The sequence below is a fragment of the Engystomops pustulosus genome, chromosome 7 (assembly GCF_040894005.1).
Source record: "Engystomops pustulosus chromosome 7, aEngPut4.maternal, whole genome shotgun sequence".
Lineage (NCBI taxonomy): Eukaryota > Metazoa > Chordata > Amphibia > Anura > Leptodactylidae > Engystomops > Engystomops pustulosus.
In genome coordinates, this window is record NC_092417.1 from 1,463,543 (window position 1) to 1,488,376 (window position 24,834).

Below are 24,834 nucleotides of genomic sequence, written 5' to 3' on the forward strand. Positions count from 1 at the left end.
CGCAGGATCTTAGTGACTCCCTGCACAGCACATTATACACGGACAATGCACTTACATGCACCAGGAAGAAGAAGGTGAACTCCGGGGACCTGAGCGGGGAAGCGACACATGCAGGATATCGGGTGCAGGATCTTAGTGACTCCCCGCACAGTGCATTATACACGGACAATGCACTTACATGCACCAGGAAGAAGAAGGTGAACTCCGGGGACCTGAGCGGGGAAGCGACACATGCAGGATATCGGGTGCAGGATCTTAGTGACTCCCCGCACAGCGCATTATACACAGACAATGCACTTACATGCACCAGGAAGAAGAAGGTGAACTCCGGGGACCTGAGCGGGGAAGCGACACATGCAGGATATCGGGTGCATGATCTTAGTGACTCCCCGCACAGCGCATTATACACAGACAATGCACTTACATGCACCAGGAAGAAGAAGGTGAACTCCGGGGACCTGAGCGGGGGAAGCGGCACATGCAGGATATCAGGCGCAGGATCTTAGTGACTCCCCGCACAGCACATTATACACGGACAATGCACTTACATGCACCAGGAAGAAGAAGGTGAACTCCAGGGACCTGAGCGGGGAAGCGACACATGCAGGATATAAGGCGCAGGATCTTAGTGACTCCCCGCACAGCACATTATACACGGACAATGCACTTACATGCACCAGGAAGAAGGTGAACTCCAGGGACCTGAGCGGGGAAGAGACACATGCAGGATATCGGACGCAGGATCTTAGTGACTCCCCGCACAGCGCATTATACACGGACAATGCACTTACATGCACCAGGAAGAAGAAGGTGAACTCCGGGGACCTGAGCGGGGAAGCGACACATGCAGGATATCGGGTGCAGGATCTTAGTGACTCCCCGCACAGTGCATTATACACGGACAATGCACTTACATGCACCAGGAAGAAGAAGGTGAACTCCGGGGACCTGAGCGGGGAAGCGACACATGCAGGATATCGGGTGCAGGATCTTAGTGACTCCCCGCACAGCGCATTATACACAGACAATGCACTTACATGCACCAGGAAGAAGAAGGTGAACTCCGGGGACCTGAGCGGGGAAGCGACACATGCAGGATATCGGGTGCATGATCTTAGTGACTCCCCGCACAGCGCATTATACACAGACAATGCACTTACATGCACCAGGAAGAAGAAGGTGAACTCCGGGGACCTGAGCGGGGAAGCGACACATGCAGGATATCGGGTGCAGGATCTTAGTGACTCCCCGCACAGTGCATTATACACGGACAATGCACTTACATGCACCAGGAAGAAGAAGGTGAACTCCGGGGACCTGAGTGGGGAAGCGACACATGCAGGATATCAGGCGCAGGATCTTAGTGACTCCCCGCACAGCACATTATACACGGACAATGCACTTACATGCACCAGGAAGAAGGTGAACTCCAGGGACCTGAGCGGGGAAGAGACACATGCAGGATATCGGACGCAGGATCTTAGTGACTCCCCGCACAGCGCATTATACACGGACAATGCACTTACATGCACCAGGAAGAAGAAGGTGAACTCCAGGGACCTGAGCGGGGAAGCGACACATGCAGGATATAAGGCGCAGGATCTTAGTGACTCCCCGCACAGCACATTATACACGGACAATGCACTTACATGCACCAGGAAGAAGGTGAACTCCAGGGACCTGAGCGGGGAAGAGACACATGCAGGATATCGGACGCAGGATCTTAGTGACTCCCCGCACAGCGCATTATACACGGACAATGCACTTACATGCACCAGGAAGAAGAAGGTGAACTCCGGGGACCTGAGCGGGGAAGTGACACATGCAGGATATCGGGCGCAGGATCTTAGTGACTTCCCGCACAGCGCATTATACACAGACAATGCACTTACATGCACCAGGAAGAAGAAGGTGAACTCCTGGGACCTAACCGGGGAAGTGACACATGCAAGATATCGGGCACAGGATCTTAGTGACTCCCCGCACAGCGCATTATACATGGACAATGCACTTACATGCACCAGGAAGAAGAAGGTGAACTCCAGGGACCTGAGCGGGGAAGTGACACATGCAGGATATCGGGTGCAGGATCTTAGTGACTCCTCGCACAGCGCATTATACATGGACAATGCACTTACATGCACCAGGAAGAAGAAGGTGAACTCCAGGGACCTGAGCGGGGAAGCGACACATGCAGGATATCGGGTGCAGGATCTTAGTGACTCCCCGCACAGCGCATTATACACGGACAATGCACTTACATGCACCAGGAAGAAGAAGGTGAACCCCGGGGACCTGAGCAGGGAAGCGACACATGCAGGATATCTATATATATATACAGTGTGATAGGATGCTGCGGGGAGCCGAGGACTCCCTGCATCACTGCTAGGACGCGCCTCCCTCCGCTGTGACCCCGCTCTCGCTCGATGCGGCTTACACAGAGCTGAGGTGTCGCAGCAGCGTGCGGTGTAATAACATGGGGGCGGGGCACTCGTAGCCACGTGCGGCTTCACGGCGTCTTTTCTGGGTCACGTGCCCCGCTGCTATGACGTCACGGGGGTGCGGCCTCTCTCGGCACGTCGTGCGTCACCGATGCCCCGCCTCCCCGGGAATTCGCTCTGCGCACGCGCCGGTGACAGAAACCGCGACCGACGGAATTGTTCGTTAGCGACACCGGGATCTCCCAGAGTGCACCGCGCCCGCAGCACCACCGCACCGACAGCCCGGGCATTGCAGGGGCCCCGGCCTGTGTATGGGCCCCTGAGTGCGGCCCTGCACCACTGACATGGCAACAGCAGAAGCGGAGCCCGAGGGGGGCCCCAGCCCAGGTAAGTGTCCGCGCCCGGGAGGGGAAGTCATAACCGAGGCCCCGGGGTAACTCCTAGCGGGGTCAGTACAGTCCTCAGGGCCCCGGGGGTATCTCCTAGCGGGGTCAGTACAGTCCTCAGGGCCCCGGGGGTAACTCCTAGCGGGGTCAGTACAGTCCTCAGGGCCCCGGGGTAACTCCTAGCGGGGTCAGTACAGTCCTCAGGGCCCCGGGGTAACTCCTAGCGGGGTCAGTACAGTCCTCAGGGCCCCGGGGGTATCTCCTAGCGGGGTCAGTACAGTCCTCAGAGCCCCGGGGGTAACTCCTAGCGGGGTCAGTACAGTCCTCAGGGCCCCGGGGTAACTCCTAGCGGGGTCAGTACAGTCCTCAGGGCCCCGGGGTAACTCCTAGCGGGGTCAGTACAGTCCTCAGGGCCCCGGGGTAACTCCTAGCGGGGTCAGTACAGTCCTCAGGGCCCCGGGGTAACTCCTAGCGGGGTCAGTACAGTCCTCAGGGCCCCGGGGTAACTCCTAGCGGGGTCAGTACAGTCCTCAGGGCCCCGGGGTAACTCCTAGCGGGGTCAGTACAGTCCTCAGGGCCCCGGGGTAACTCCTAGCTGGGTCAGTACAGTCCTCAGGGCCCCGGGGTAACTCCTAGCGGGGTCAGTACAGTCCTCAGGGCCCCGGGGTAACTCCTAGCGGGGTCAGTACAGTCCTCAGGGCCCCGGGGTAACTCCTAGCGGGGTCAGTACAGTCCTCAGGGCCCCGGGGTAACTCCTAGCGGGGTCAGTACAGTCCTCAGGGCCCCGGGGTAACTCCTAGCGGGGTCAGTACAGTCCTCAGGGCCCCGGGGTAACTCCTAGCGGGGTCAGTACAGTCCTTAGGGCCCCGGGGTAACTCCTAGCGGGGTCAGTACAGTCCTCAGGGCCCCGGGGGTATCTCCTAGCGGGGTCAGTACAGTCCTCAGGGCCCCGGGGGTATCTCCTAGCGGGGTCAGTACAGTCCTCAGGGCCCCGGGGTAACTCCTAGCGGGGTCAGTACAGTCCTCAGGGCCCCGGGGGTATCTCCTAGCGGGGTCAGTACAGTCCTCAGGGCCCCGGGGGTATCTCCTAGCGGGGTCAGTACAGTCCTCAGGGCCCCGGGGTAACTCCTAGCGGGGTCAGTACAGTCCTCAGGGCCCCGGGGTAACTCCTAGCGGGGTCAGTACAGTCCTCAGGGCCCCGGGGGTAACTCCTAGCGGGGTCAGTACAGTCCGTACAGTACAGGGTAGTTTGGTTGTGGGTGGGTCCTGCCCTCTGGGGCCCGGGGGTAGGTTAGTTGTGGCTGGGTCCTGCCGTCTGCGGCCTGGGGTAGGTTGGTTATAGGTGGGTCCTGCCCTCTGGGCCCCGGGGTAGGTTGGTTATAGGTGGGTCCTGCCCTCTGGGCCCCGGGGTAGGTTGGTTGTGGCTGGGTCCTGCCCTCTGGGGCCCGGGGTAGGTTGGTTGTGGCTGGGTCCTGCCCTCTGGGGCCCGGGGTAGGTTGGTTGTGGCTGGGTCCTGCCCTCTGGGGCCCGGGGTAGGTTGGTTGTGGCTGGGTCCTGCCCTCTGGGGCCCGGGGTAGGTTGGTTGTGGCTGGGTCCTGCCCTCTGGGGCCCGGGGTAGGTTGGTTGTGGCTGGGTCCTGCCCTCTGGGGCCCGGGGTAGGTTGGTTGTGGCTGGGTCCTGCCCTCTGGGGCCCGGGGTAGGTTGGTTGTGGCTGGGTCCTGCCCTCTGGGGCCCGGGGTAGGTTGGTTGTGGCTGGGTCCTGTCCTCTGGGGCCCGGGGTAGGTTGGTTGTGGCTGGGTCCTGCCCTCTAGGGCCCGGGGGTAGATTGGTTGTGGCTGGGTCCTGTCCTCTGGGGCCCGGGGTAGGTTGGTTGTGGCTGGGTCCTGTCCTCTGGGGCCCGGGGTAGGTTGGTTGTGGCTGGGTCCTGTCCTCTGGGGCCCGGGGTAGGTTGGTTGTGGCTGGGCCCTGTCCTCTGGGGCCCGGGGTAGGTTGGTTGTGGCTGGGTCCTGTCCTCTGGGGCCCGGGGTAGGTTGGTTGTGGCTGGGTCCTGTCCTCTGGGGCCCGGGGGTAGGTTAGTTGTGGGTGGGTCCTGTCCTCTGGGGCCCGGGGTAGGTTGGTTGTGGCTGGGTCCTGCCCTCTGGGGCCCGGGGTAGGTTGGTTGTGGCTGGGTCCTGCCCTCTGGGGCCCGGGGTAGGTTGGTTGTGGCTGGGTCCTGCCCTCTGGGGCCCGGGGTAGGTTGGTTGTGGCTGGGTCCTGCCCTCTGGGGCCCGGGGTAGGTTGGTTGTGGCTGGGTCCTGCCCTCTGGGGCCCGGGGTAGGTTGGTTGTGGCTGGGTCCTGCCCGCTGGGGCCCGGGGTAGGTTGGTTGTGGGTGGGTTTTGCCCTCTGGGGCCCGGGGTAGGTTGGTTGTGGGTGGGTTTTGCCCTCTGGGGCCCGGGGTAGGTTGGTTGTGGGTGGGTCCTGCCCTCTGGGGCCCGGGGGTAGGTTGGTTGTGGCTGGGTCCTGCCCTCTGGGGCCCGGGGGTAGGTTGGTTGTGGCTGGGTCCTGCCCTCTGGGGCCCGGGGTGTTGGTAATGAGGTTGTTTTCCTCCGTCGTCTCCTTCCTGTTATGATCTCATCACCTGGAATCCTCAGACGACTTCTGGTTCAGCGCTGGACGTTACACGGGGCCCCACAACCTCTGCCCCGCCCATGTCACCGCTCAGCCCTGTGTGGGGGTAGTGCAGGAGGGGGGCAGCAGCGAGGGGAGGCAAACAGAAGGGGGGAGGGAGTGTAGGGCAGGATGGAGGGGGGCGTGGGGCAGTACAGTGGCCCCGGGCTTGGAGGGGGGCGTGGGGCAGTACAGTGGCTCCGGGCAGGATGGAGGGGGACGTGGGGGCAGTACAGTGGCCCCTGGAAGGATGGAGGGGGACGTGGGGGCAGTACAGTGGCCCCGGGCAGGATGGAGGGGGGTGTGGGGGTAATACAGTGGCCCCGGGCAGGATGGAGGGGGGCGTGGGGGCAGTACAGTGGCCCCGGGCAGGATGGAGGGGGGCGTGGGGGCAGTACAGTGGCCCCGGGCAGGATGGAGGGGGGCGTGGGGGCAGTACAGTGGCTCCGGGCAGGATGGAGGGGGGCGTGGGGGCAGTACAGTGGCCCCGGGCAGGATGGAGGGTGGCGTGGGGGCAGTACAGTGGCCCCGGGCAGGATGGAGGGTGGCGTGGGGGCAGTACAGTGGCCCCGGGCAGGATGGAGGGGGGCGTGGGGGTAGTACAGTGGCCCCGGGCAGGATGGAGGGGGGCGTGGGGGCAGTACAGTGGCCCCGGGCAGGATGGAGGGGGGCGTGGGGGCAGTACAGTGGCTCCGGGCAGGATGGAGGGTGGCGTGGGGGCAGTACAGTGGCCCTGGGCAGGATGGAGGGTGGCGTGGGGGTAGTACAGTGGCCCCGGGCAGGATGGAGGGGGGCGTGGGGGTAGTACAGTGGCCCCGGGCAGGATGGAGGGGGACGTGGGGGCAGTACAGTGGCCCCGGGCAGGATGGAGGGGGGCGTGGGGGCAGTACAGTGGCTCCGGGCAGGATGGAGGGGGGCGTGGGGGCAGTACAGTGGCCCCGGGCAGGATGGAGGGGGCGTGGGTGCAGTACAGTGGCTCCGGGCAGGATGGAGGGGGGCGTGGGGGCAGTACAGTGGCTCCGGGCAGGATGGAGGGGGGCGTGGGGGCAGTACAGTGGCCCCGGGCAGGATGGAGGGGGCGTGGGTGCAGTACAGTGGCTCCGGGCAGGATGGAGGGGGGCGTGGGGGTAGTACAGTGGCCCCGGGCAGGATGGAGGGTGGCGTGGGGGTAGTACAGTGGCCCCGGGCAGGATGGAGGGGGGCGTGGGGGTAGTACAGTGGCCCCGGGCAGGATGGAGGGGGACGTGGGGGCAGTACAGTGGCCCCGGGCAGGATGGAGGGTGGCGTGGGGGTAGTACAGTGGCCCCGGGCAGGATGGAGGGGGACGTGGGGGCAGTACAGTGGCCCCGGGCAGGATGGAGGGGGGCGTGGGGGCAGTACAGTGGCTCCGGGCAGGATGGAGGGGGGCGTGGGGGCAGTACAGTGGCCCCGGGCAGGATGGAGGGGGCGTGGGTGCAGTACAGTGGCTCCGGGCAGGATGGAGGGGGGCGTGGGGGCAGTACAGTGGCTCCGGGCAGGATGGAGGGGGGCGTGGGGGCAGTACAGTGGCTCCGGGCAGGATGGAGGGGGGCGTGGGGGCAGTACAGTGGCCCCGGGCAGGATGGAGGGGGGCGTGGGGGCAGTACAGTGGCCCCGGGCAGGATGGAGGGGGGCGTGGGGGCAGTACAGTGGCCCCGGGCAGGATGGAGGGGGGCGTGGGGGCAGTACAGTGACCCCGGGCAGGATGGAGGGGGGCGTGGGGGCAGTACAGTGGCCCCGGGCAGGATGGAGGGGGGCGTGGGGGCAGTACATGGATATTAGTACAGGACTAATCGTGTATCAAATATTAACTGCAGCCAGAGTTGTGAACTTGCCCGGGCCCCTGTACTGCCATATGCCCCCCTCTATCCTGCCAGGGCCCCTGTACTGCCATATGCCCCTCTCTATCCTGCCCGGGGCACCTGTACTGCCATATGCCCCCCTCTATCCTGCCAGGGCCCCTGTACTGCCATATGCCCCCCTCTATCCTGCCCGGGGGCCCTGTACTGCCATATGCCCCCCCTCTATCCTGCCCGGGCCCCTGTACTGCCGTATGCCTCCCTCTATCCTGCCCGGGGCCCCTGTACTGCCATATGCCCCTCTCTATCCTGCCCGGGGCCCCTGTACTGCCATATGCCCCCCTCTATCCTGCCCGGGGCCCCTGTACTGCCATATGCCTCCCTCTATCCTGCCCGGGGCCCCTGTACTGCCATATGCCCCTCTCTATCCTGCCCCGGGGCCCCTGTACTGCCATATGCCCCCCTCTATCCTGCCCCGGGGCCCCTGTACTGCCATATGCCCCTCTCTATCCTGCCCGGGGCCCCTGTACTGCCATATGCCCCCCTCTATACTGCCCGGGGCCCCAGTACTGCCATATGCCCCCCTCTATCCTGCCCGGGCCCCTGTACTGCCATATGCCCCCCTCTATCCTGCCCGGGGCCCCTGTACTGCCATATGCCCCCCTCTATCCTGCACCGGGCCCCTGTACTGCCGTATGCCCCCCTCTATCCTGCCCGGGGCCCCTGTACTGCCATATGCCCCCCCTCTATCCTGCCCGGGGCCCCTGTACTGCCATATGCCCCCCTCTATCCTGCCCCGGGCACCCCTGTACTGCCATATGCCCCCCCTCTATCCTGCCCGGGGCCCCTGTACTGCCATATGCCTCCCTCTATCCTGCCCCGGGCACCTGTACTGCCATATGCCCCTCTCTATCCTGCCCGGGGCCCCAGTACTGCCATATGCCCCCCTCTATCCTGCCCGGGGCCCCTGTACTGCCATATGCCCCCCTCTATCCTGCCCCGGGCACCTGTACTGCCATATGCCCCCCCTCTATCCTGCCCGGGCCCCTGTACTGCCATATGCCCCCCTCTATCCTGCCCGGGGCCCCTGTACTGCCATATGCCCCCCTCTATCCTGCCCCGGGGCCCCTGTACTGCCATATGCCCCCCTCTATCCTGCCCCGGGGCCCCTGTACTGCCATATGCCCCTCTCTATCCTGCCCCGGGCACCTGTACTGCCATATGCCCCCCTCTATCCTGCCCCGGGCACCTGTACTGCCATATGCCCCCCTCTATCCTGCCCCGGGCACCCCTGTACTGCCATATGCCCCCCTCTATCCTGCACCGGGCCCCTGTACTGCCGTATGCCCCCCTCTATCCTGCCCGGGGCCCCTGTACTGCCATATGCCCCCCTCTATCCTGCCCCGGGCACCCCTGTACTGCTCTCACCCCCTCCCTCCTACCTGGGCAGGCTCTAGTTAATATGTGCTGCACGGGCTCCGGGGCGGGCTCCTGCCGCATACTTCACATTCTTTCCCTGTTTGGCAGCGCCTGAGACTCGTGTTTCCCGTGACAGCGATGACATCACCGGGTCACATGTCAGGTCTGAGCCTCGTGTCACCTGTACATCAGGTTCTGCAAGTGTCCTGCACCCACACACCCCAATACAGCCGGGTACCGGAGATCCTCCAGGTCCTGTCACCACCCTGCTCCTCCCCTCCGATGGTCTGCGGGGACCTGTCACCACCCTGCTCCTCCCCTCCGATGGTCTGCGGGGTCCTGTCACCACCCTGCTCCTCCCCTCCGATGGTCTGCGGGGACCTGTCACCACCCTGCTCCTCCCCCTCCGATGCTCTGCGGGGTCCTGTCACCACCCTGCTCCTCCCCCTCCGATGGTCTGGGGGGTCCTGTCACCACCCTGCTCCTCCCCCTCCGATGGTCTGGGGGGTCCTGTGGCCACTCTGCTCCTCCCCCTCCGATGGTCTGCGGGGTCCTGTGGCCACTCTGCTCCTCCCCCTCCGATGCTCTGCGGGGTCCTGTGGCCACTCTGCTCCTCCCCCTCCGGTGCTCTGCGGGGTCCTGTGACCACCCTGCTTCTCCCCCTCCGATGCTCTGCGGGGTCCTGTGACCACCCTGCTCCTCCCCCTCCGATGGTCTGCGGGGTCCTGTGACCACCCTGCTCCTCCCCCTCCGATGGTCTGCCGGGTCCTGTGACCACCCTGCTCCTCCCCCTCCGATGGTCTGCGGGGTCCTGTGACCACCCTGCTCCTCCCCCTCCGATGGTCTGCGGGGTCCTGTGGCCACTCTGCTCCTCCCCCTCCAATGGTCTGGGGGGTCCTGTGACCACCCTGCTCCTCCCCCTCCGATGCTCTGCGGGGTCCTGTGGCCACTCTGCTCCTCCCCCTCCAATGGTCTGGGGGGTCCTGTCACCACCAAGCTCCTCCCCTCCGATGGTCTGCGGAGTCCTGTGGCCACTCTGCTCCTCCCCCTCCAATGCCCTGCGGGGTCCTGTCGCCACCCTGCTCCTCCCCCTCCGATGGTCTGCGGGGTCCTGTGGCCACCTTGCTCCTCCCCCTCCAATGGTCTGGGGGGTCCTGTCATCACCCTGCTCCTCCCCCTCCGATGGTCTGCGGGGTCCTGTGGCCACCTTGCTCCTCCCCCTCCAATGGTCTGGGGGGTCCTGTCATCACCCTGCTCCTCCCCCTCCGATGGTCTGCGGGGTCCTGTGGCCACTCTGCTCCTCCCCCTCCGATGCTCTGCGGGGTCCTGTCACCACCCTGCTCCTCCCCCTCCGATGGTCTGCGGGGTCCTGTGACCACCCTGCTCCTCCCATCCGATGGTCTGCGGGGTCCTGTGACCACCCTGCTCCTCCCCCTCCGATGGTCTGCGGGGTCCTGTGGCCACTCTGCTCCTCCCCCTCCGATGCTCTGCGGGGTCCTGTCACCACCCTGCTCCTCCCCTCCGATGCTCTGCGGGGTCCTGTCGCCACCCACCTCCTCCCCCTCCGATGCTCTGCGGGGTCCTGTCACCACCCTGCTCCTCCCCTCCGATGCTCTGCGGGGTCCTGTGACCACCCAGCTCCTCCCCCTCCGATGGTCTGGGGGGTCCTGTCACCACCCTGCTCCTCCCCCTCCGATGGGGGGGGTCCTGTGATATTGTATAGCTTGCAGTTCTCTGGTATCACACCTGGTGGGGTATCATCTCTTGGGCCCAGTCTGATGATGATGATGGTGGTTGTCCTCCTCTGTCTCCCCCCAGCTCGGTGCGGTCTCTGCTGTGGTCTGGGCGGTCTCATCCCCCGCAGAGGTACCCCCTCCCCCCCCCCCCCCCCCCGCATGCTGCATGTCCTGTGCTCCACTAGGGGGCAGTGCTGGCAGTGTGGATCTAGTGCCTCCTGGTGGTATTAGGGGGTAGTACACGACTATTGCCCCGTGTGTGCAGTATGGTGTGACCTCCGGGGGGCGCTATGCCTGGCTGAGGTGCAGCCATTAACCATTTGTGTTCTGCACATAGGATGAGGCTTAACCTGCTGTGATTGGTGGATTAACAGCTCTGCTGGAGGTGTGTTGTCATTAGCATAATAGAAGGCGGAGTTATGTACATGAATGAATCCTGTGAGTGTTTTATATTATAATAATCTACTTGTCTATTACAGGAGCCCCCACCATGAAGAGGAGCATACAGCTGGAGGGCAACATAGGGGTAAGTACCTGCCCTGCACAACCTCTGCTCCACCTGATAGTGGCGCTGTCTATATAATCTGCAGGGGTTTACTGGTACGACATGTCAATAGTGAGTGCAGCTCTGGGGTATAATACAGGATAAGTAATGTCATGTATGTACACAGTGACTGCACCAGCAGCAGAATAGTGAGTGCAGCTCTGGGGTATAATACAGGATGTAACTCAGGATCAGTACAGGATAAGTAATGTCATGTATGTACACAGTGACTGCACCAGCAGCAGAATAGTGAGTGCAGCTCTGGGGTATAATACAGGATGTAACTCAGGATCAGTACAGGATAAGTAATGTCATGTATGTACAGTGACTGCACCAGCAGCAGAATAGTGAGTGCAGCTCTGGAGTATAATACAGGATGTAACTCAGGATCAGTACAGGATAAGTAATGTCATGTATGTACACAGTGACTGCACCAGCAGCAGAATAGTGAGTGCAGCTCTGGGGTATAATACAGGATGTAACTCAGGATCAGTACAGGATAAGTAATGTCATGTATGTACACAGTGACTGCACCAGCAGCAGAATAGTGAGTGCAGCTCTGGGGTATAATACAGGATGTAACTCAGGATCAGTACAGGATAAGTAATGTCATGTATGTACACAGTGACTGCACCAGCAGCAGAATAGTGAGTGCAGCTCTGGGGTATAATACAGGATGTAACTCAGGATCAGTACAGGATAAGTAATGTCATGTATGTACACAGTGACTGCACCAGCAGCAGAATAGTGAGTGCAGCTCTGGGGTATAATACAGGATGTAACTCAGGATCAGTACAGGATAAGTAATGTCATGTATGTACACAGTGACTGCACCAGCAGCAGAATAGTGAGTGCAGCTCTGGGGTATAATACAGGATGTAACTCAGGATCAGTACAGGATAAGTAATGTCATGTATGTACACAGTGACTGCACCAGCAGCAGAATAGTGAGTGCAGCTCTGGAGTATAATACAGGATGTAACTCAGGATCAGTACAGGATAAGTAATGTCATGTATGTACACAGTGACTGCACCAGCAGCAGAATAGTGAGTGCAGCTCTGGGGTATAATACAGGATGTAACTCAGGATCAGTACAGGATAAGTAATGTCATGTATGTACACAGTGACTGCACCAGCAGCAGAATAGTGAGTGCAGCTCTGGGGTATAATACAGGATGTAACTCAGGATCAGTACAGGATAAGTAATGTCATGTATGTACACAGTGACTGCACCAGCAGCAGAATAGTGAGTGCAGCTCTGGGGTATAATACAGGATGTAACTCAGGATCAGTACAGGATAAGTAATGTCATGTATGTACACAGTGACTGCACCAGCAGCAGAATAGTGAGTGCAGCTCTGGAGTATAATACAGGATGTAACTCAGGATCAGTACAGGATAAGTAATGTCATGTATGTACACAGTGACTGCACCAGCAGCAGAATAGTGAGTGCAGCTCTGCAGTATAATACAGGATGTAACTCAGGATCAGTACAGGATAAGTAATGTCATGTATGTACACAGTGACTGCACCAGCAGCAGAATAGTGAGTGCAGCTCTGGGGTATAATACAGGATGTAACTCAGGATCAGTACAGGATAAGTAATGTCATGTATGTACACAGTGACTGCACCTGCAGCAGAATAGTGAGTGCAGCTCTGGGGTATAATACAGGATGTAACTCAGGATCAGTACAGGATAAGTAATGTCATGTATGTACACAGTGACTGCACCAGCAGCAGAATAGTGAGTGCAGCTCTGGGGTATAATACAGGATGTAACTCAGGATCAGTACAGGATAAGTAATGTCATGTATGTACACAGTGACTGCACCTGCAGCAGAATAGTGAGTGCAGCTCTGGGGTATAATACAGGATGTTACTCAGGATCAGTACAGGATAAGTAATGTCATGTATGTACAGTGACTGCACCAGCAGCAGAATAGTGAGTGCAGCTCTGGGGTATAATACAGGATGTAACTCAGGATCAGTACAGGATAAGTAATGTCATGTATGTACACAGTGACTGCACCAGCAGCAGAATAGTGAGTGCAGCTCTGGGGTATATACAGGATGTAACTCAGGATCAGTACAGGATAAGTAATGTCATGTATGTACACAGTGACTGCACCAGCAGCAGAATAGTGAGTGCAGCTCTGGAATATAATACAGGATGTAACTCAGGATCAGTACAGGATAAGTAATGTCATGTATGTACACAGTGACTGCACCAGCAGCAGAATAGTGAGTGCAGCTCTGGGGTATAATACAGGATGTAACTCAGGATCAGTACAGGATAAGTAATGTCATGTATGTACACAGTGACTGCAGCAGCAGCAGAATAGTGAGTGCAGCTCTGGGGTATAATACAGGATGTAACTCAGGATCAATACAGGATAAGTAATGTCATGTATGTACACAGTGACTGCACCAGCAGCAGAATAGTGAGTGCAGCTCTGGAATATAATACAGGATGTAACTCAGGATCAGTACAGGATAAGTAATGTCATGTATGTACACAGTGACTGCACCAGCAGCAGAATAGTGAGTGCAGCTCTGGGGTATAATACAGGATGTAACTCAGGATCAGTACAGGATAAGTAATGTCATGTATGTACACAGTGACTGCACCAGCAGCAGAATAGTGAGTGCAGCTCTGGGGTATAATACAGGATGTAACTCAGGATCAGTACAGGATAAGTAATGTCATGTATGTACACAGTGACTGCACCAGCAGGAGAATAGTGAGTGCAGCTCTGGGGTATAATACAGGATGTAACTCAGGATCAGTACAGGATAAGTAATGTCATGTATGTACACAGTGACTGCACCAGCAGCAGAATAGTGAGTGCAGCTCTGGGGTATAATACAGGATGTAACTCAGGATCAGTACAGGATAAGTAATGTCATGTATGTACACAGTGACTGCACCAGCAGCAGAATAGTGAGTGCAGCTCTGGGGTATAATACAGGATGTAACTCAGGATCAGTACAGGATAAGTAATGTCATGTATGTACACAGTGACTGCACCAGCAGCAGAATAGTGAGTGCAGCTCTGGGGTATAATACAGGGTGTAACTCAGGATCAGTACAGGATAAGTAATGTCATGTATGTACACAGTGACTGCACCAGCAGCAGAATAGTGAGTGCAGCTCTGGGGTATAATACAGGATGTAACTCAGGATCAGTACAGGATAAGTAATGTCATGTATGTATACAGTGACTGCACCAGCAGCAGAATAGTGAGTGCAGCTCTGGAGTATAATACAGGATGTAACTCAGGATCAGTACAGGATAAGTAATGTCATGTATGTACACAGTGACTGCACCAGCAGCAGAATAGTGAGTGCAGCTCTGGAGTATAATACAGGATGTAACTCAGGATCAGTACAGGATAAGTAATGTCATGTATGTACACAGTGACTGCACCAGCAGCAGAATAGTGAGTGCAGCTCTGGAGTATAATACAGGATGTAACTCAGGATCAGTACAGGATAAGTAATGTCATGTATGTACACAGTGACTGCACCCGCAGCAGAATAGTGAGTGCAGCTCTGTGGTGGGGTCCTCTTGTAGTGTAGAGTGGTCTCCCTGCGTCTGAGGGTCTCAGCTGTTTGGGAAGTTTCGGTCCCATAGATGGAGGTATTCGGGTGACCCTGGGTCTGTCTGTCCTTCCCAGATCCCCGATCCCTCGGCTCAGGCTGGAGCACCCACCATGAAGAAGATTGGGCACAGAGGTGTGAACCCTACAGGGGAGACCACATATAAGAAGGTGGGTGCAGAGGCTGTGGCCCCCCACTTTCTGCATGTCTTGAGTAGTAATGTGATCCCCCTCCTCTTCCTCAGACTACGTCGTCAGCTCTTAAAGGGGCGATCCAGCTGGGCATCACGCACACGGTGGGCAGCCTCAGCACCAAGCCCGAGAGGGACGTCCTCATGCAGGATTTCTACGTGGTCGAGAGCATATTTTTTCCGGGGTAAGTGTGCGGCTCCTCCCACATGACTTGACCCCCCCCAGTGCCCGCCCCCTTGTATAATCTTGTGTCGTCTTCCTGCAGCGAGGGCAGTAACCTGACGCCCGCCCATCACTACAACGACTTCCGCTTTAAGACTTACGCCCCGGTGGCTTTCCGATACTTCAGGGAGCTCTTCGGCATCCGGCCTGATGATTACTTGGTGAGTGTGAGCCCCCCGGAGCTGGCACATGGGGGGGCGCTGGAGGTCTGAGCTCTGTCCCTCTCTCCCCGCAGTATTCGCTGTGTAACGAGTCCCTCATCGAGCTCTCCAACTCCGGGGCCAGCGGCTCCATCTTCTACGTCTCCGCAGACGACGAGTTCATCATCAAGACGGTGCAGCACAAGGAGGCCGAGTTCTTACAGAAGCTGCTGCCCGGGTATTACATGGTAAGGAGGGGGCACCCCCAGCCGATGGACCTGGACCCCCCCCCAATCCCTCCACTTACTCCCTACTCTCCTGCCTCCTCCTCCAGAATCTGAACCAGAACCCTCGCACCCTTCTACCCAAGTTCTATGGACTCTACTGCGTCCAAGCCGGCGGAAAGAACATCCGGATCGTGGTGATGAACAACCTGCTCCCGCGATCGGTCAAGATGCACCTGAAGTACGACCTGAAGGGGTCCACCTACAAGAGGCGCGCCTCCCCCAAAGAGCGGGAGAAGAGCTTCCCCACCTACAAGGACCTGGACTTCATGCAGGACATACCCGAGGGGCTCTTCCTGGACCCGGACATGTTCAGCGCCCTGTGCAAGACCATCCAGAGAGACTGTCTGGTGAGAGGGCACCTCAAGATCTCTGCATGCTGTCACTGACTGTTCACTCCTTCCCACAGTGCTGGTGGTTTGTTGCTGTGTGTCGCCCTCAGTCTTGTCTTCCCTGTGTTTCTGGTGCAGGTTCTTCAGAGCTTCAAGATCATGGACTACAGCTTACTGGTGGGCATCCACAACATGGACCATGCCCAAAAGGAGATGACCGTGGTGGACGGCCACACGCAGACCGACACCCGAAAACCGGTGGCGCAGAAAGCACTCTACTCCACCGCCATGGAGTCCATCCAGGGCGAGGCTCGGCGAGGGGGCCCCATAGAGACGGATGATCAGTAGGTCCCCAGTCCTTGTCTCCTCCTCCAGAGGTCGTAATAACGCCTGTATAGATGTCATAGATGCTTGTGCAGGCAGTATGCGTTATAAATAAGCACTGGGCCTTTCTGCGGCTGCAGCCTTGCGCCCTGATGTTTGGTCACGTGACCCGCAGCAGTGTTCTGGTCACATGACCTTACACAGCCGTATCAGGGAGAAGCCATTAGATGTGTTATATGGCATCTATAATAATAAATAAACTAAAAGTAATCAAATAAATGGAGCTGCCCCTGCCTGGCCTGCGGAGGGGGCGTCCGGTGCGAGCTCCGCCTCTATAACGCTGGCGTCTCTGTCCGTAGGATGGGCGGCATTCCTGCTCGTAACGCCAAAGGGGAGCGTCTCCTGCTGTACATCGGGATCATCGACGTCCTGCAGTCCTATAGGTCAGTCCCTCTGCTCCGGGGCGCCCCGGCCTCCCGATGATCCGGGCTCACTCTGTCTTGTGTCTTTTCACAGGTTCATAAAGAAGCTGGAGCACTCCTGGAAGGCGCTGGTGCACGATGGGGTGAGTAGTCCCCGGGGCGATGGGTTCTGTGGTTCTCATGTCCTTGTGGTAACCTGATGTCTCTGTTTAGGACACGGTTTCGGTTCACAGACCGGGTTTCTATGCAGAACGGTTCCAGAAGTTTATGTGTAACACAGTCTTCAAGAAAATACCACGTGAGTATCGGGGGGAGGGGGGTCCCTGAGCCAAAATGTGAGCCCCCCATTCTCTGTACTGGGGGGAGGGGGGTCCCTGAGCCAAAATGTGAGCCCCCCATTCTCTGTACTGGGGGGAGGGGGTCCTGGAGACAAGATGTGAGTGCCCCCCATTCTCTGTACTGGGGGGAGGGGGTCCTGGAGACAAGATGTGAGCCCCCCATTCTCTGTACTGGGGAGAGGGGGTCCTGGAGCCAGGATGTGAGCGCCCCCCATTCTCTGTACTGGGGGAAGGGGGTCCTGGAGCCAAAATGTGAGCCCCCCATTCTCTGTATTGGGGGGAGGGGGTCCTGGAGCCAGGATGTGAGCGCCCCCCATTCTCTGTACTGGGGGGAGGGGGTCCTGGAGCCAGGATGTGAGTGCCCTCCATTCTCTGTACTGGGGGGAGGGGGTCCTGGAGCCAGGATGTGAGCGCCCTCCATTCTCTGTACTGGGGGAAGGGGGTCCTGGAGCCAGGATGTGAGCGCCCCCCATTCTCTGTACTGGGGGGAGGGGGTCCTGCAGCCAAAATGTGAGCCCCCCCCATTCTCTGTACTGGGGGGAGGGGGTCCTGGAGCCAGGATGTGAGTGCCCTCCATTCTCTGTACTGGGGGGAGGGGGTCCTGGAGCCAGGATGTGAGCGCCCTCCATTCTCTGTACTGGGGGAAGGGGGTCCTGGAGCCAAAATGTGAGCCCCCCATTCTCTGTACTGGGGGGTGGGGGTCCTGGAGCCAGGATGTGAGCGCCCTCCATTCTCTGTACTGGGGGAAGGGGGTCCTGGAGCCAAAATGTGAGCCCCCCATTCTCTGTACTGGGGGAAGGGGGTCCTGGAGCCAGGATGTGAGTGCCCTCCATTCTCTGTACTGGGGGGAGGGGGTCCTGGAGCCAGGATGTGAGCGCCCTCCATTCTCTGTACTGGGGGGAGGGGGTCCTGGAGCCAAAATGTGAGCCCCCCATTCTCTGTACTGGGGGGTGGGGGTCCTGGAGCCAGGATGTGAGCGCCCTCCATTCTCTGTACTGGGGGGAGGGGGTCCTGGAGCCAGGATGTGAGCGCCCTCCATTCTCTGTACTGGGGGGAGGGGGTCCTGGAGCCAAAATGTGAGCGCCCCCCATTCTCTGTACTGGGGGGAGGGGGTCCCTGAGCCAAAATGTGAGCGCCCCCCATTCTCTGTACTGGGGGAAGGGGGTCCTGGAGCCAGGATGTGAGCGCCCCCCATTCTCTGTACTGGGGGAAGGGGGTCCTGGAGCCAGGATGTGAGCGCCCCCCATTCTCTGTACTGGGGGAAGGGGGTCCTGGAGCCAAAATGTGAGCGCCCCCCATTCTCTGTACTGGGGGAAGGGGGTCCTGGAGCCAGGATGTGAGCCCCCCATTCTCTGTACTGGGGGAAGGGGGTCCTGGAGCCAGGATGTGAGTGCCCTCCATTCTCTGTACTGGGGGAAGGGGGTCCTGGAGCCAGGATGTGAGTGCCCTCCATTCTCTGTACTGGGGGGAGGGGGTCCTGGAGACAAGATGTGTGCGCCCTCCATTCTCTGTACTGGGGGAAGGGGGTCCTGGAGCCAGGATGTGAGCGCCCCCCATTCTCTGTACTGGGAGAAGGGGGTCCTGGAGCCAGGATGTGAGTGCCCTCCATTCTCTGTACTGGGGGGAGGGGGTCCTGGAGCCAAAATGTGAGCCCCCCATTCTCTGTACTGGGGGAAGGGGGTCCTGGAGCCAAAATGTGAGCGCCCCCCATTCTCTGTACTGGGGGAAGGGGGTCCTGGAGCCAGGATGTGAGCCCCCCATTCTCTGTACTGGGGGGAGGGGGTCCTGGAGCCAGGATGTGAGCGCCCCCCATTCTCTGTACTGGGGGAAGGGGGTCCTGGAGCCTGGATGTGAGCGCCCCCCATTCTCTGTACTGGGAGAAGGGGGTCCTGGAGCCAGGATGTGAGTGCCCTCCATTCTCTGTACTGGGGGAAGGGGGTCCTGGAGCCAGGATGTGAGCGCCCCCCATTCTCTGTACTGGGGGGAGGGGGTCCTGGAGCCAGGATGTGAGCGCCCCCCATTCTCTGTACTGGGGGAAGGGGGTCCTGGAGCCAGGATGTGAGCGCCCCCCATTCTCTGTACTGGGGGGAGGGGGTCCTGGAGCCAGGATGTGAGTGCCCTCCATTCTCTGTACTGGGGGGAGGGGGTCCTGGAGCCAGGATGTGAGCGCCCCCCATTCTTTGTACTGGGGGGAGGGGGTCCTGGAGCCAGGATGTGAGTGCCCTCCATTCTCTGTACTGGGGGGAGGGGGTCCTGGAGCCAGGATGTGAGCGCCCCCCATTCTCTGTACTGGGGGGAGGGGGTCCTGGAGCCTGGATGTGAGCGCCCTCCATTCTCTGTACTGGGGGAAGGGGGTCCTGGAGCCAGGATGTGAGTGCCCTCCATTCTCTGTACTGGGGGGAGGGGGTCCTGGAGCCAGGATGTGAGCGCCCTCCATTCTCTGTACTGGGGGAAGGGGGTCCTGGAGCCAGGATGTGAGCGCCCCCCATTCTCTGTACTGGGGGAAGGGGGTCCTGGAGCCAGGATGTGAGCGCCCCCATTCTCTGTACTGGGGGGAGGGGGTCCTGGAGCCAGGATGTGAGTGCCCCCCATTCTCTGTACTGGGGGAAGGGGGTCCTGGAGCCAGGATGTGAGCCCCCCATTCTCTGTACTGGGAGAAGGGGGTCCTGGAGCCAGGATGTGAGCCCCCCATTCTCTGTACTGGGGGGAGGGGGTCCTGGAGCCAGGATGTGAGCGCCCCCCATTCTCTGTACTGGGGGAAGGGGGTCCTGGAGCCGAGATGTGAGCGCCCCCCATTCTCTGTACTGGGGGGAGGGGGTCCTGGAGCCAGGATGTGAGTGCCCTCCATTCTCTGTACTGGGGGGAGGGGGTCCTGGAGCCAAGATGTGAGCCCCCCATTCTCTGTACTGGGGGGAGGGGGTCCTGGAGCCAGGATGTGAGCGCCCCCCATTCTCTGTACTGGGGGAAGGGGGTCCTGGAGCCGAGATGTGAGCGCCCCCCATTCTCTGTACTGGAGGGAGGGGGTCCTGGAGCCAAGATGTGAGCCCCCCATTCTCTGTACTGGGGGGAGGGGGTCCTGGAGCCAGGATGTGAGTGCCCTCCATTCTCTGTACTGGGGGAAGGGGGTCCTGGAGCCGAGATGTGAGCGCCCCCCATTCTCTGTACTGGGGGGAGGGGGTCCTGGAGCCAGGATGTGAGCGCCCTCCATTCTCTGTACTGGGGGAAGGGGGTCCTGGAGCCAGGATGTGAGCGCCCCCCATTCTCTGTACTGGGGGAAGGGGGTCCTGGAGCCAGGATGTGAGCGCCCCCATTCTCTGTACTGGGGGGAGGGGGTCCTGGAGCCAGGATGTGAGTGCCCCCCATTCTCTGTACTGGGGGAAGGGGGTCCTGGAGCCAGGATGTGAGCCCCCCATTCTCTGTACTGGGAGAAGGGGGTCCTGGAGCCAGGATGTGAGCCCCCCATTCTCTGTACTGGGGGGAGGGGGTCCTGGAGCCAGGATGTGAGCGCCCCCCATTCTCTGTACTGGGGGAAGGGGGTCCTGGAGCCGAGATGTGAGCGCCCCCCATTCTCTGTACTGGGGGGAGGGGGTCCTGGAGCCAGGATGTGAGCCCCCCATTCTCTGTACTGGGGGGAGGGGGTCCTGGAGCCAGGATGTGAGCGCCCCCCATTCTCTGTACTGGGGGAAGGGGGTCCTGGAGCCGAGATGTGAGCGCCCCCCATTCTCTGTACTGGAGGGAGGGGGTCCTGGAGCCAGGATGTGAGTGCCCTCCATTCTCTGTACTGGGGGGTGGGGGTCCTGGAGCCAGGATGTGAGCGCCCCCCATTCTCTGTACTGGGGGAAGGGGGTCCTGGAGCCGAGATGTGAGCGCCCCCCATTCTCTGTACTGGGGGGAGGGGGTCCTGGAGCCAGGATGTCAGTGCCCTCCATTCTCTGTACTGGGGGGTGGGGGTCCTGGAGCCAGGATGTGAGCGCCCCCCATTCTCTGTACTGGGGGGAGGGGGTCCTGGAGCCAGGATGTGAGGGCCCCCATTCTCTGTACTGGGGGAAGGGGGTCCTGGAGCCTGGATGTGAGCGCCCCCCATTCTCTGTACTGACCGTGTGTCCTCTCCACAGTAAAAGCCTCGCCCTCTAAGAAGAGCCGGATCATGCCGGGCATCGTCCGCAGGGCCACGCAGGCCACGGTGCCCACGCAGCTACAACTGACAGGAGAGAACAAGCCGTATCTGAGCCCGGAGGCCGATCAGGGTGAGTGTGCCCCTCGCATCGCCCTCTTTTGGGGGTCGCCTTTCAGTCCTCCAATTGACTGATATCTGTTATCGCAGGAGGGTCGTACGGCCGCCCTGACGTGCTCCCCCGAACCCCTCCAGTGGATGAAGCCGCCAGCGACTCGCTGGCCACCACTCTGTCCACTTCGTCTTTAGGCAGCGGAGGGTTAAACTCGCCAGCACATAGGTAGGTGCTCGCCCCACGGAGCTGCGGGGTTCTGTGCGGCCGCTGAATACTCAGCTTCTGTTTCTGTTTGCAGGGCGGTTGGCGTAGAAGTTCACAAATCTGACACGATGGACGACACAAACGCACGGGAGAGGTGAGTAGCTGCACCACTGGATACTGGTCCTGGGGGTGGTCCTGGTGTGTGGGGTCTGCTGTAATGGTGGGATTCCTCTCTCCAGGGTGGAGGACGCTCACACACAACAGGAGGAGGAGGACGAGGAGCCTGCGCTGGATGCCAGTCAGATAGAGACAGAGATCTGCTTTGTAAGTGGTTCGCAGTCCTCTAGGGGGCGCCACGCTCTCAAGTCTTCTGCTCTGCTCTGATTTGTTATCTTTGTCTTGACAGTGATGGGATCCTCTGCCACCTACTTACCTGGAGCCTAGGAGCCTCTCCTGAGCGAGCCTCTGGGACACTGTATTATTGGACATAATGAGGTGGTGGGCCTGGAGCCCCCCCAACCTCTGCCAGGACCCTGGTGAATGTTACAAACGCGGGGGGGATCAGCTCCTCACGTCCGCCTTATCTGCAGCCCCTCGAGAGGAGTCTCTCCCCCTATTTAATATATTTTTGGAGTAGACTGACGGCTGCAATGACTTTGTGCTGTTCTGGATGCTGCGTTGAGTAAACTTGGACCAAAAAAAAATGATACAAAACTGAAGCATTTGCTGCCTAGGAAGGAAGGAAGGACTCCCTCCTGTGCCAACGGAGGCCATGGCCGCCTCCCGGACCCGCACTCGCCTCCGGCCTTGAGCTGATTCACATTTTTATCTGTCCGTTCAGTCAGAGGTGCAGCAGCTGGGCTCTGTTACAGGGTGTGGGGGTCCGGCACCCCTCCGCCCCCCAGACACGCTCATCGCTGCGTTCCCCACATGACACTGTATTTATTTTGCCTTATCCCCCTACATGTTCGAGGGTCTCGGTGAGAGGCCACATCATGCACCCGGTGCACTTTAGCAGTTGCCACCCGTGTCCCGGACCTCCTCACCCGCCACGTACAGCTGCTGCACCTTCTGGTTCCGGTTCCTCCAGTCTCCGGTCATTCTTTTATATAATCAGTTTCTTCTTACCATCTGGTGTTTTTACTATTTATGAGAGTTTTATTTAAGTGTATGGACTGTATGGGGGGCCGGGCACATAAACTGAGACCTGAAAACTCCATCGCTCTGGGTGTGACCTCTCTGCGGCGGTGGTCTCGTCTGCTGACATGGTCTCTAAAGTCTAATACGCAGAGCTCTGCCTAGTGATGGGCACAGACTACCAGCTCGTCGTAGTCGGGTGTTAAGATGATGAGTCCAATTGTAGAGCTGCTCCATAGGTGCAGTATGGCTCCGTCAGGATATAGTCTGTACCCATGGAGACACGTAGCCTTGTATTGGAGCTGTGACAAAATTGGGGTAGATTGATACTGAATGCTGGGACACGTTAACAAAACCTTCCTAAGCATCATAGAAAGTTAATGTGATCAAACCTCGAGGCCGAGAAGATATCCTAGAAAAATAATCCATGTACGTCTAGGCCGGTGTGAACCTTCTGCAGGACTGATTTGGGGTTGGGCAAGGGGGGGGGGGGTTATCGTCCACATCAGAGAGGAATCTGAGGTAGAGGTGATAACCGCCGCTATGCTGGTCCTTAGTGGTGGATGTATAAGCAGGACCTGGACTACGACATAGAGAAAGGTGGAGGTTGCTGAGCTAGGAATACCTTGACTAAGTCTCCTTAATCGTAGAACCACCAAGTGGAAAACCTGAAAGTCACAGGCTCAAAAATAAAAATCTGTAAATTCCAGGACCATCTAATGCTTATTCTTCTAATGGAATCATCCAATGTATGAAGGGAACGTCTGCTTGGAATTGTTCCTGCCGTCTTTGGTGAAAACCCCCTGGACCTAACATTAAGGTCATCTTCAGCTTGGAGGAACGCCTTGTTTGTCCACTGTGGAAACGTTTGCTCCGTTCAATTCTGCCTGGGACATGATGAGGGCACGTTCTGCTCATTATGTCTCCTACTTATTTACAAAGAATATAGAACAGGATTGGCCAACTAAACCTTCTGGAGCTCCATCAGGGAACCTGAAAAGTTATTAGTGGATGAAGCCTCCACCGAAACCACATTCATTGAGAAAAAGAATTGCCATGTATAAGCTGAGGTCCTGGTTCCTGATCGGGATTGTCATCTGAAAGCCAACAAGTCAAAGCTTGTCTTATGTAACAAAGGGTTCAAAACACAAGACTAAAGAACTGTGGTGCCTGAGCTGGACCAAAGGGCCCCATTATGTATGAAGTCGGTACCTCAACATCTTCACGATGGTCCTAGGGAAAGCCGCTGAAGCGTGAGATTGATGGCAGACGGCAGCCTTCGCGAAGGCCATCAGATCCATGGAAAGGGTAAATGCAGCAGACATGCTGGGAGAGAAGCTTCAAACCACAATACCATGATCCCAACCAGGACGGAAGGACATTATAGGCAAGGGTTAATGTGTGGGTTACAGAGCAGCAGTCCCGCCAGGTACAACTCATTCCAGAAGAGGTCAAAGCCGACCACAACCACAGACTGAATATTCTGCTGGGACAGTAACATTACATCGCCCCCCAAATGGTCGGGTCTATTCATAAAATCAGCGCCCAGAAATCACACAAACACATTTGTCCAAGCGACATTCTGAGCTTCTCATGGCCTCTTCCCATGTGGATGGATTTTGTAAAATTTAGATTAGAATTAAGCAGTGGTCGGAGAACTCCACCTCAACAACAGAAACTGGTGAAGAAATGGCTTCATCCTTTACATAAAACCTGTCTATTCTAGACCTGCAGCTACCCCTATAATAGGTGAACCCCGCGTGGCCTGGGGTGTGCCGGATGTGGACATCCACCAGGCGAGCCTCACTAGCTATGCTATTAAGAGCGACGCTATCATAAGTCAGCTTGTCTCTGGAACCTCCCCTATCCTGGGACCTCGTGACAGCATTGAAGTCCCCTCCAAAGACCACCTGCCGACTTGTAAAAAGGTAGGGCTTGATCCTCATAAAGAGACACTTCCTGTCCCACTTGGACTGGGGACCATAGATGTTAATTAGGCGCAGTTCTTGTCCCTTCATGAGGACATCCAGGATCAGGCACCTCCCCATTTCTAACTCAATAACTCGTCGGCATTCTACCGGTGCGGTGAAAAGGACCGCCACTCCGCTATACGGCTCGGCCGCAAGAGACCAATAGGAAGGCCCGTGTCTCCATTCCCTCTTAGCTTTAAACACGGCCGCCAAATCTGGCAGCCTGGTCTCCTGCAAAAATAAAATGTCGGCTTCAACACGGCCGAGAAAATCAAAGGCCGCAAATCTAGCCGCATCAGACTTAATGCTGGCGACATTAATGGACGCCAGCGTCAACGGAGTGGGTGCCGCCATCATGAGTGATTGAGTTTTTTTTCTTTTTAAACTCATTTATTGAATAATATAAAACAAGTCATTTTTTCTCAGTACAGCATCGTCATCATTGGA

The 24,834-nt window shown here is 58.6% G+C and overlaps 1 protein-coding gene across 4 annotated transcripts; it reads left to right on the forward strand.

The window, feature by feature from the left end:
• Positions 1–2,545: 2,545 nt before the first annotated feature.
• On the forward strand, positions 2,546–22,497 carry PIP5K1A (phosphatidylinositol-4-phosphate 5-kinase type 1 alpha). Of its 4 annotated transcripts, XM_072114414.1 has the most exons (17): positions 2,546–2,828; positions 10,529–10,576; positions 10,926–10,972; positions 14,672–14,764; positions 14,839–14,969; positions 15,051–15,168; positions 15,243–15,395; positions 15,482–15,781; positions 15,902–16,107; positions 16,447–16,530; positions 16,604–16,652; positions 16,723–16,807; positions 20,963–21,094; positions 21,172–21,301; positions 21,375–21,434; positions 21,520–21,604; positions 21,687–22,497. In XM_072114414.1, the coding sequence occupies exons 1-17, from the start codon at positions 2,786–2,788 to the stop codon at positions 21,687–21,689; spliced, it is 1,767 nt and encodes a 588-aa protein (XP_071970515.1). In that variant the 5' UTR covers positions 2,546–2,785; the 3' UTR covers positions 21,690–22,497. The 4 variants fall into 4 exon arrangements, with proteins under 4 accessions (XP_071970515.1, XP_071970517.1, XP_071970518.1 ...); XM_072114416.1 differs by lacking the exon at positions 14,672–14,764; XM_072114415.1 differs by lacking the exon at positions 10,529–10,576 and having other exon boundaries at positions 2,548–2,828.
• Positions 22,498–24,834: the final 2,337 nt, after the last annotated feature.

What these genes read in the sequence shown, in the direction of transcription:
- PIP5K1A (XM_072114414.1), top strand. Translation starts at nt 2,786, where the DNA reads ATGGCAACAGCAGAAGCGGAGCCCGAGGGGGGCCCCAGCCCAG. An exon ending in AGCTGGAGGGCAACATAGGG is followed by an intron (nt 10,973 to 14,671) that starts GTAAGTACCTGC and finishes TGTCCTTCCCAG; the next exon opens with ATCCCCGATCCCTCGGCTCA. An exon ending in AGGCGCTGGTGCACGATGGG is followed by an intron (nt 16,653 to 16,722) that starts GTGAGTAGTCCC and finishes GTCTCTGTTTAG; the next exon opens with GACACGGTTTCGGTTCACAG.